At 43.6% G+C, this 11,731-nt stretch overlaps 1 protein-coding gene across 13 annotated transcripts in view; it reads right to left on the bottom strand.

Moving 5' to 3' along the window:
- Positions 1-727: 727 nt before the first annotated feature.
- The window catches only part of FRMD4B (FERM domain containing 4B), a 366,145-nt gene continuing 355,141 nt past the window's right edge, over positions 728-11,731 (bottom strand). For 7 of the 13 annotated variants that reach the window (XM_089305914.1, XM_089305911.1, XM_089305913.1 and 4 more), the window contains 4 exons: positions 10,235-11,046; positions 6,340-6,469; positions 3,437-3,528; positions 728-2,415 (listed from right to left, as the gene is read on the bottom strand). In XM_089305914.1, the coding sequence (XP_089162040.1) occupies positions 2,300-2,415; positions 3,437-3,528; positions 6,340-6,469; positions 10,235-11,046 (1,150 nt within the window). In that variant the 3' untranslated portion in view covers positions 728-2,299. The remainder of the gene's footprint in view (positions 2,416-3,436; positions 3,529-6,339; positions 6,470-10,234; positions 11,047-11,731) is intronic. The other 6 variants (XM_051851478.3, XM_002713308.6, XM_051851477.3 and 3 more) reach the window with 1 other exon arrangement.

Here is an 11,731-nt window from a genome sequence, read left to right as displayed (position 1 = left end):
AATTTGCTTTTGCCACTTTCGGATCTTCAAGATACAGAGCAATGTGGTTGAGATTTTTCAGGAAAGCCAAGAGGAAGTCACCTTGCAGGTCTTGAACATGTCCATTCCTGTCCCTTCTTTTCCTATTTGGGAGCCAGGTTTACTTGCCCATTCAAGGCAGACTTGCAAACTCAGCTCACACTTCTTGAACAGGTAAAGGTTATTTACACATATGTACAGGTATGGAAATATTAAGAAGGCCTCCCTACATTTCACTGCCCACTCCTTTCTCTCCACGGTGCAGGATAAAAGCTGTCAGATGAAATCTTTTCCCAAACGTAAAAGACTACTTGTTTGTCAGTCTGGGAAACAAGGATGAATTACTCATTCCAGATACACAACAACGCCAAGACCAGAAGACCTAAGACTTCTCATCAGTCATCCTCCGTGAGGCAATGAACTATCGTAGTTCATCAATTCTGAGATAACTTCATTGTAAGGAACAGCATACTTTATGTATCACTAAGAAAGAAAAAAATAGTTCCAATTCAACTGGGACGCATGCCATCAATCAAAAAATGAACTTTGTTGTCTGATATCAACAGGAAAAAAATTGCATCTTGGAACTGACCAAATATGGTAACACTCTAACTAAAAATTTGAAATTTCAGCAAATGTGGTAACCAACATGGAGCCCTTCAAGGTGCTTTGTGTGACCCCTAAGCACAAATGGAAGAAGACGTGAACATTCTCAGTAGTACACCTTTACTTTATTGACCTATATAAAAAAAAAATAATAGGTCGTAAAAAGTCAAAACAGTAAAAGAATATGCAAAAGGCTATTTCTGTTTCTAGAAGGCTATACAAATATGCAAAAAGGAATAAGTTATTTTTTTGCTTGTCTTTGTTTTTCCAAAACTTGCCCCCAAACTTCATCTCTAATGATACAAATGACTAAGGACCGGTTTAACAAATCCATTTTTTATGTATATATTACATGCTTTGGAATATAGATAGAAAATGTCCCCCAAAAATTGATCAGAAATTTCTCTATTCACAATATGAACAAGAAATCTGTATAAAAAGGTAGGGGAGAAGGGGAGGAGCACCTTATATGGAATTTTGAAGCAGAGTAAAGATGACAAAAAAGAACAATCTGGAATACAGAAAGCATTTGTTCTGAAAAACTAGCAAAATCCTATAACAAACCATAGCTAATTAGTTCTTCCAAGGAAAGTATGAGGTAGTATTAGCCTCATAATTGAATCTACTGCAGCTTGGAGGTTTCTTTTTTTTCGTTAATGTTAATTTTGTTTTTATGACTTAGTGACTTAGAACTACTTATGGAATCCAGACAACATGTTTGATTTTTTTAATGCTCACCATGGTAAGGCACACAATTCATCTAAAATGATGTGGCTTTTTTTTTTTTTTTTTTTTTTTTTTGCTTTAGGTCCTTTCTGTATCACCTTAAAATCCTTTTTCAAACTCAGGATTCTGCAAACTTTTCTCATCAAGTCTGCCGAATCCCAGGACAGCCACGCTGGAGAGCTTCCAACCCAAACCATCACTCATCATGCAATTGCTGGAGAAAGCAAAAAGGAGCTCGGTGACATTGTACCTTAGAAAATTCTCCAAGCCGAGTTTGTCAATTATTCAGGGGGCTCCTTCCTTTTCCCCAATCTGCTACCATCGAGTTATATTACAGGATGCTACGGCAGTAAGTCCAGCATTTTAGGGTGCTTATGAAGAAAAAAACATCCCTCTTCATCATATCCTACACTCATTCAGAACTTCATGAAAATCCAACTTCTCTTCAAGTAATTTTCCAATACTGTCTCGGTGTCCGCGGGGAAGAGCAGGTGCTTCTTGGCCCGCTTAAGAATTCTGTCTTTGTGGCAGGGAGCTGGGACTCACTGCTCTGGTTTCCCTTCTCTCGTCATTCTGAATTGTGCTCTGAGATCTCCCCCTGCTCCTTTTCCCATGGGGGCACCCGAATGTGCTTTCAGTTTGGAGGTCTGCCTTCCACAAGTTTTATCCCCTTAACAAGAGATGGCTCTTGGGAAGGCTTCGCAGAGTCCTCTCGTGGCAATGGATCCAATCTGCACTCAGACCCGGCTGGGGAGGTTGGATGTGGAGCTTGAAAGGCAAGTCCTCGTTCCAGGGGCTTTGCAGAACTTAGGGTGGGATTCACTTCCGGGGCATCCCAGGTCTTCTCTCCAGCCTCTGATGCCCTCAGGGAAGACGAACACATTTTGCAAGGCACACGAGTGTGAGAACGCAGTGCTCGGTCAAGACGCGCCGCTGCGTCGTGTTCAGACTAATGTTCCGGGCTTAGAGTCTTCGTGCCAAAAGAGCCTCTGTTCACTGCTCTCCAAGCTGTCATCCAAGCGACTTCCATCCGTGCCGTCCGGCGGCCGGCTCTCGGCGTACTGTCTGTGAAAGGAAACCAGAACAGTTACTGCTGGGGGTGGTTTCTGGCCCTCTGCTGCAGACAACCGCATGCAAGGAAAAAGTTAGTAGGAAGCAGGGTTAAGAAAAAGTTTCCAGAACTCAGAGACCAGGCCAAGGACAACCGCGCGTTCCTTCAGTGTCACACTGGAGCATTGTCTAGGGGATTACTGAATTCTCTCTGGAGATATGCCTTTGTTTGCTTTAGGTTCACCATTCATTTGGACCCAGACTGCATTAAGTTACACGTTAACTTGTAGCCTTTTGTCTAGAAGAAATACAAATAACTCTGTCTAATAGAGAGATGATGGTTATAGTTTTATTGCCCTGGTTTTATGTCTAATTTCTTAATCTTATTCCAACATTCTCTCATTGTCCCGGCTTCTCTTCGAATTTGCATTATCGGTCTTGCTAGTTTCCTTATGAAAGACTTAAACAAATCTTCAATACATGCTCATTTTTTATTAAGAGAAGTATTTTTCATTTCTTTTTAAAAACATATTTTGACAACTACATTTTAAGTATTCTTCAAATTAAGGGAATATATTAGATGCTTACTATAGAGGTGCAGGAATTTACGTACAGGTAGCAGGGCATCCTGGGACATATTTTACAACCCAAAGGTTTTGGGGTCAAGGGTGAACTGTCAGTAACTCTGGAAACAGCACCACATTTGAAATTTGTAGACATATCCAAATGCAAACACTCGATTATATGAACCATTCCAACAGGCAAAAGCACATTATTGTAACAGTAGGTTAAAAAAAGTTAGCTGGTTAGTAGATTACTTTTCTTCTATTTCAAATTTCAAAGTCTTTTAGTACAGGTGATGCAATGTCTTTGGAAGAAGAGCCTTGGAAATAAGCACTAGGCAAGGCGAGGGTTTCCTTTTTAGTGTTTTCACATCGCCTATAAACAAAGTCAGATCTCACAGCTTCACAGGCTACAGCAAGCACAGCGCCTGCTCTGCAGGCGCCACCACACACAGCTGAGGGACTGTACTTACTACAGCTGGCTACGCTTAGCAAAACAGAATTTAAAACTGAGCTCATCTCTGGAGATACAACCATTCTCCGGGACAGAAGCCCTTGGTTTTGCCTAGTAACAGGTAGAGTTAGACAGGGAAGGGGGAAGGGATTGGGAAACAGGAAGTAAAAGAAAAAAAAAAAAAACATTATTTGGAAACGCAGTTGGCAGCAGGAGAGCTCAGACTCCAGCTGTATTATATCCTGGGTAACCCAAGAGATCTCAACATTTCTGCCTGCGAAAGTACATGCCAATGACAATCACACCAAAGTGGACAAAGAAAAAAATGTTTCATTTATCAAAATTTGCACCTTTCTGTAGTATTAGCGCTCAGATACTCTACGGGAAAATGACCCCTAAGCGATCTGTACTTTATTGAAAAAAAAAACAGCACACTGATAGATCGCTAATCACATCAAATCTTTAGCAGAGGGGGAATGCTTAAGTTTTTCAGCTTTCCCTTACTAATTTCTTACTTGTTCTAAAAATCATGTGTGCAATTTTAGAGCGAATTTCTAAAGCTTCGTGAGTAACTTTTCTCACATTTGCCCTATTAATAATGTTAAACTGACCAGATAGTAGTTTAAATATTTTAAAATTCTTGATAAACAAGTGGGTGGAAATAGGCACTTGCTGTCTATGGGGCTGGGAGGGTAAATGATGAAATTTTTCTGGAAAGCAAGGGCTTCTTAACAAATATACTTTTTGATATAACCCACTGACTGTACTATAGGGAATGGCACACCAGTATTTTGCATTACTACATTAACAAGTAGTATTACTTACAATTAAAAAAGAAAGAATGCCTCATAACAATTATTCAGAAAATAAGTACCTGTTAAATACAGCACGGTCTATTTACTGAGTATATAATATTGGTTATATACAATAAGATTTAATGGGTTTTATACATGTTTGTTATGATGCTAAAGGCAGGATGTAGAATTTTACATACTAGATATAAAAACTGTATATGCCATATATTCTGACTACTTTAAAAATAAAATGAATATGTGAGGATGTTAGTGGCTGCTATCCCTAGAAGGTGGAGTTATGGCAAAATAATTTCCTACTTACCTACACCTTTTTATTTTCCAAGCTTTCTACAGTGAGCTCAGATATGCATGATCATGTGTGCACACACACATACACAAACACAATAGAGATCTTTAAATAGCGTCTCACTTCCTGTACATTATGCCCCTCTGACCTCACAGTCCCCTATCGAGCAATGTTGGGCTGCCTGAAATGCATGGGCAGAGTTGGTCACACAGATTTTTCTCTAAAAAGGTTTAACGCTTCCTCAGCCCAACAGAGGTGGTGTTCCAGATAGCAGAACTGTTAAGCACAGAACGATTTATAGAACTAATTAATTTCTTTCTTTTTTTTCTTTCTTTCTTTCTTTCTTTTTTTTTTTTTTTTTTTTGCCAGCAGAGTTAGACAGAGAGAAAGGTCTTCCTTCCGTTGGTTCACTCCCCTAATGGCCGCTACAGCCGGCGCTGTGCCAATCTGAAGCCAGGAGCCAAGTGCTTCTCCTGGTCTCCCATGTAGATGCAGGGACCCAAGCACTTGGGCCATCCTCCACTGCCCTCCAGGGCCACAGCAGAGAGCTGGACTGGAAGAGGAGCAACTGGGACAGAATCTGGCGTCCCAATCGGGACTAGAACCTGGGGTGCTAGCGTCGCAGGTGGAGGATTAGCCAAGTGAGCCACAGTGCCGGCCAGATTTAAAAAATTTCTGAGTCAACAGGAAGGATAATGAAATCATGTAAACATGAAAACTATCTGCAAACGTATTACACGAAATGCTTAGAACCAAACAGAGAAGGTATAGCTCGAATTTGGGGCCAGCACTTGGTTCCTTGCTCCTATTTCCTTCTCTAACATTATTTACAGAAATCCCAGCTATTTGACATCCCCTGAAGTGTATTTTCATTAAAATTCTATTTTGAGCACACCCTTTGTTGAGTGGAGACAATTGGCTTAATCTATCTAAGCCAAGAAAAACTCTGGCTGAATGTGGCAAAGAGAAACAAAGCTTTGTGGGTGGAGCATCTCCAGTGTGCTTGCAACACTGAGTGCCTTAATAAGAAACTGCTACCCCGCAAATCCACCAGCGTAGTGACCTTTCTAAGTTACAGTCTGTGTAACTCTCTCATAGCTAAAAGCACACTGCCTCAAAGGAGTGAAAAAAAAAAAATCCGGAAATGCTCTACTTCTTGGCAACTTGGCTGTGGATGATACTGAGAAAATAACAAGGAAAAAAGAACTCTTCAAATTTTGTATAAGAAGAATTTTGGAAACATGCAATGCAGAGTTTGCAGAAGAAAAATCCATTTTAGCAAACTGTTCTCATGCGTTTCCTGTAATGTCCACAAAGAACGTCTTTTTAAAGGCAAATAGGACAGCTGCCCACGACTGTTCCTTCTTAATGAACACAGGGGCAGATGCAAAAAAGCAGCAAGTGTTGGAAATCAACTGTCCACCAACTGTCCAGGAGGAACTCTGGTATGAACAGCCTTTTCTGGAGTATGCAGCTTTTTTCTGCAAGGCTCCGGGAAAAGTTGAAATGGACACATAGATATAGAGCTTCAAGTGCTATAATGGGAAAAAAAAAAAAAAAAAAGCAGGATAGTAAAAAAAAAAAACCTTCAGCCTCAGAATGTAAGGGCCAGACTCTAAGGGCCAGTGTCTATCACAGTTCAGTTCAATCGTCATAGTGCAAAAACAGTCATGGGTAACAGGTAAATGAATGAGCTTGGCTGCTTCTCAGCAAGTAGCTTGCTAACTCCCTCTCAAGGGGATTTCATGATCCAGACAAGCGGGATTCTTGAATTCCTAGGAACGGGACCAGGCTCCTAGAATCTCAGCATAGCTTTCTCACCTGTTGGGAGACGGCAGAGGATTGTAGACACTGCCATAGCAGCTGGTGTAGGAATGTGCTGGCGTCTCGTATTCGGAGAGCCCTAGCGTTAACTGGGTCCTCCAGGTCCCAGAAGCGTTTGTGGAAGACACTAGAAATAAGAATGCAAAGAGAGCACAAATTAGTGGCAATATTCAGAAACTGGTTTAGGTCACTGAGATGTACTTTAGTAAGAAGGGGCTTCAAAAGCTTTAGTGGACAGGGGCAGTATCTTCTAGTACAACTTTGTGATGGATTTTTAAGTCCCTTGTATAATCAGCTGGGCGCAGGGGAGAGATTCAGAACCGGGATTTGCCATCAACATGGACCCTACTCTAATTGGGTGACCTTTTGGTCATGTGACCTCATGTTTACCCTTTTAAAGCATCAACTTTCTCATCTGTGGAGTAGAGGCAGCACTATAAAATTATTCTGTGAATGTATGCTACCAGGATTAAGTAAAGTAATTATGAAAATCTTTGGCACTGTACCTGAATAACTATTACTATTTTATTAATGAGAATGAGATGAATTAGAAGACACATTTGTCTGTCAAAAATATTAAAGAAAAACCCAAAAGATAAGCAACAATAATCTCATATACTGAGACAACATTCCCATTTAGCAAAGCTTCAGTTCTAAACTGGAAGAAGAGGCTTTCGTAAATTGATTTATTTTTTAAAAATTATTTATGAGAGAGAGAGAAAGAGAGAGGGAACATTCCTATCTGCTGGTTCACTCTCCCAATGCCCACAGCTGCCATGGCTGGGCTGGGCTGAAGCAGGGAGCCATGAACTCCATCCAGGTCTCCCATGTGGGTGGTAAGGACAAAATTACTTGAGCCATCACAGCTACTTCCCAGGTCTCACATTAGCAGGAAGCTAAAGTCAAGAGTGAAAGCCAGCATTTGAGCCCAAGTACTCCAATGCGGAACACAGATCTCTTAACCACTAAGCTAAATACCCTCTCCTATAAGTCAATTTGTTGAGGCTTGACTACAACTAAATCAAAGGCGACAATGACCACTGGCATATTTTTTGTCATAAAAGACGGGTTGGGTAGGGAACCAGTATAGGAAGGAATTCAGGGAGATTTAGTTTTATAGAGGGACAGAACTGGAAGAAGACAAGGCATAATTTGGGAGCAAAGCCCAATGAATGCCTCATCACCAGGTGTTTGCTATTCTCTCTATAAAACCAGTCCTGCTCCATGCCTAGGATGCACGGGGGTGACCACAATGCCACACTGGTCGCCCCAGATTCAAAGGACAGAGTTGCTCACGATCTTTCCTGTCCCTCTCCAATTTCCTGTTCCTGGCTACTGACCTACTCTGTTCTATTTCACACCCACAATGCACCAGTGATCACAAGATTCTTCCTAACAGGTGGAAGACTGTCCCCTTGAGCTTCCAAGAACACCTCCAAAATCAGAGAGTCAGAGGCTCTGGGGCTTAGTGATGAGGATGTCAGAGCGAGGACAGAATCCCCACTCCACCACTTACTAGCATTGGGACATGGTCAGTCCTGTGTAAACTCTAGAAGCCAGAGCTGCTTCGGCTGCACAGTTAGGACAACAACAATAAACAACAACACATATAAAATGCTCAGCATGCCACGTGGCACATGGTAAACACCAAACCAATGGTGACTGTCGTTTCCGTTGAAACTGAGTCATTGAGGGAGACTGTGGGGGCCTGGAAGTGACTACACTAATCTGGCAAAGAACTGGAAATTTATCTTCCCCCGTATCTGTTGATTTTCTATGTCTGGACAACGGAAATAGGAAAGAGGAAAGCTCCAGAAGGGAATTTGGGGAGCACTAATGCCATCCCTTTAATTACCCAACAACTTGGTCTGTAGGGTCACATCCTGGTGGTGACAGCAAGGCTCACACTGGAACTGAACCAGGAATTATTAACTCCATTCTCACCTTTGCCCCAGATACTTAGCCAGCAGACAGGAATCCTGAGGTTCCTAAGCTACACCTGCTTCTCCACGGCCCTGTGCCCGATGCCCATCCACAGGCATCTCAGTTCTCCTTGTTTGCTTTTCACCTTGTCACACTCTGCCCAGGTTGGGGTTGTGAATGTTTCTCGTGCAGTGTCCTATGCTTTGGGGGGCAGAAAGATGTTCTCTGGATCAGGGACACAAATAACAAGAGGTAACCAGAGGAGCCTTTCCACATGTTACATGTGGTAATAGATGGGACAGGCCTAGCACAAGTCCAAAGTCCTAAAAAACAGGAGCATGCTTGAACCCAAACAGAGAATCTCCATGGAAATGCCTGTCAACAAGTTTATGAAACACTGGGCTCACCATTGCACAATGACTTGGGAATTACATCTCATTAAGGTGTCAAGCTTAAGGGAGGAGGCAGGACTTTAGACCTCAGGTTTTCATGTAGTTCAAGAATTCATTCATATTTACAGGTTGAAAATTACTCATCATTCATATCTCTCTACGCCAAGTGATTCAACATTGTGTGGGTGTGCTGGCTCACTGGCTGGATATGTGAAACCATAAGCAGACCCTCCCCGAGCCCCACTCTCTCCATTTAAGATACCTAGTACAGTTGAGGGCGTGCAGTAAGCCCTCCACAAAGGTTAGGGTAGCCAGAGGCCAAGGTGAACATAAAGGGTCTAAAACAAACATCTCTTCCAGTCCAAATTATCTCTGAAAATCCCTTAAGTCAACCATAGGGTGGAGTATCTATGAATAATGGATGGAGCTAAGGTGTGCAAAGTGCTTAGAACAGGGCCTACTAAATACTAGCACCTATCACAATTATTACAAAGCTGATGCAGGTACCTGGGCTTTCAAAGTAAGTTTTTAGATCAAACCCAGTGTTTTCCGCTTGCCCATTGGGTTTAATCAACTTTTTATAATATAAAATGGGAGATAAAGCCATCACCTGCAGCACCAGCATCCCATATGGGCCCTCGTTCAAGTCCTGGCTGCTCCACTTCCAATTCATCTTCCTGCTAATGTCCTTGGGAAAGCAGTGAAAGATGGCCCAAGCACCTGGGCCCCTGAACCCACGTGGGAGATCCAGAAGAAGCTCCTTGTTCTTGGCTTCAGTCTGGCACAGCCCTGGCCATTGTGGCCATTTCGGGGAGTGAACCAGTGGATGAAATTTCTCTCTCTGTCTCTCCCTGTCTTCGTAACTCTACCTTTCAAATAAATGAATAAATCTTTTTAAAAAAATATGTAAAACTCAACGAACTGAACCCACTGAAGAAATGTGGCAGTCAATGTGAAGATTGGAAAGATATAAGGCGTGTGAGGACCATGGCCACAGGGCAGCATGTAGAGTGGGTCCTCGGTCCACGTGTGTTGAGGAGCTGGCAACTGGCCTGGTGGTTAAGGCACTGGTTGGGTTGTCTCCGTTCCACATTGGAGTGTGGGGTTGGGAATCCACCTTTAGCTCCTGACTTCAGCTTCTGCTAACACAGACTCTGGGAGGCAGCAGTGACAGCTCACAGAATTGGGTGCCTGATACCTACGTAAGGAGACCCGGTTTGAATTCCTGGCTCCCAGCTTCCACCTGACCAAGCAGCCCTGGCTATGTGGACATTTGGGGAGTGAATCAGCATACAGGAACTTTCTGTTTCTTGGCCTCTCAAATAGATAAAAATTTTAGAAAATGTGTGTTGGATTTCGTCTGCTACTTATGTGCTCAGACTCGTGTGCTCTGCGTTCTTTGGACAGCAGGAGACAACTGTTTTTCAGTTGGCAACTCTGACTGTGGTTCCAGTGAATGGCTCCCACCTTTAGGACTTTGGGTATTTGTATGAGAATCCCTGAGGCACAGGTTTGGGTAGGCAGGGGCTATGACATAAGTGAAATCTAGGGGTCTCATGCTTCCCCCATATTCTTACCTGAAGAGTAGGAAGACGCTCGGCTACTTGGAGAACAGGGTACTTGGAGTCCACTGAACCCCAAGCATCTCTGTGAGCCCCTGTCAGAGTCAAAGCTGGTCTGGGGGCTGTGCCCCTGATCCTTGTGCCCAGAGGCCCGCTGGTACCAGCCACGCAGGTGCTCAGCGACTAAGGCCTTGTGGATGTTTTTGGTGATGTGCTCAGGTTTGGCGGCCGCCTTCCTGGGCAGCCGGAGAGTTGCATATGGGTTATGGGGCACCCGGTCGACCTCCTCTTCATGAAAGGATCTGCTGTAGTCCCGTTGGCGGTCATAGCCATAGTGGGCTGAGGACCGGTAGGAGGGATTGACGCTATACTGGCCCTCCGTGTCATTCTCATACACGTAGCCGCCACTATAATACAGGTCACACTCTGCGTAGGGTGCGTACCCAGCAATGTAGTAGCTGGAAGAGTGTGGCTCCTGACTCTTCGAGTAGATGCCGTTCCTCAAACTGTCTTTCTGTGCCAGGTTGGGCATGCTTCCTGAATTTGAAGTGGAGACGTTTTGTTTCTTTGACCTTCTCCGACCCCGGGCACGAGTGTCCAATGTCTGGGTGGTGTAATAAGGACCGGCAACAGGCGTCACAGAGTAATACTCTGTGCTCGACTGGCTGGTGTATGAAGACCCGTCATCAAGGATTTCGGTGCTGCTGCTTCTTTGGCATTTGGAGAGGGAGAAAAATGGCTTCTCGCTGTCCATCTCGGACAGCAGGTGGGACTGGGACTCGAGGCTTCCACTCCGCTGGCGGCAGTGCTGAGATGAGGATTCGGGTCTGAAACAGAAGAAAGGCACATGTGGAAAAAAGAAGGAAAGAAGGACCCAAAGAGGGGGAAAGAAACCCACACTGGATGATTTTGTAACTCTGGCACTGCAGGTGCCACATAGAATCCATTTATTCAATCAGAAGTTCATTACCATGGTCAAAATGAGAAAGAACTTGGTTATATCAGCTGTCCAGGCCAAATGCTTCCCGGAGGGTAGGGAGGATATACACTGATGATGATGATGTACAACCTGCATTAAAGCCTGGAAACAAGGCAGGTGTTTGGCTCAGCAGTTAAGATCCCCACTGGGACACCCACATGCCATATGAGAGTGCCTTGGTTCAAGTGTGAGCTCCGCTCCTGAATCTAGCTTCCTGCTACTGCACACCCTGAGGTAACAGGTGATGGCCCAAGGACTTAGGTCCCTGTCACTCATGTGGGAGACATGGGATTGAGGTCCTGGCACCTGGATTTGTGTTGGTCCTGTCCCAGCTGTTTCAGGCATTTGGGGGAATAAATGAATGAGTAGGAACTATCTCTGCCTCTCAAAATAAATAAAGTGAACAGGAAAAAAACAAAAAAAAACAAAAAAAAAAAACAACCCAGAATGTCTTTGGCTACCAGGACAAGTGAGACTAGAGCAGGGGTTTCACTGCGTGGTAGAGCAGAAATTGGGCTCTGAGGTCAGAGACA

This window comes from Oryctolagus cuniculus, chromosome 10 (assembly GCF_051225735.1).
Source record: "Oryctolagus cuniculus isolate XC-2025 breed Fujian yellow rabbit chromosome 10, ASM5122573v1, whole genome shotgun sequence".
Taxonomy (NCBI): Eukaryota; Metazoa; Chordata; class Mammalia; order Lagomorpha; family Leporidae; genus Oryctolagus; species Oryctolagus cuniculus.
Note: the sequence above shows the minus strand (reverse complement) of the source record. Positions and strands in the feature narration are given on the sequence as shown.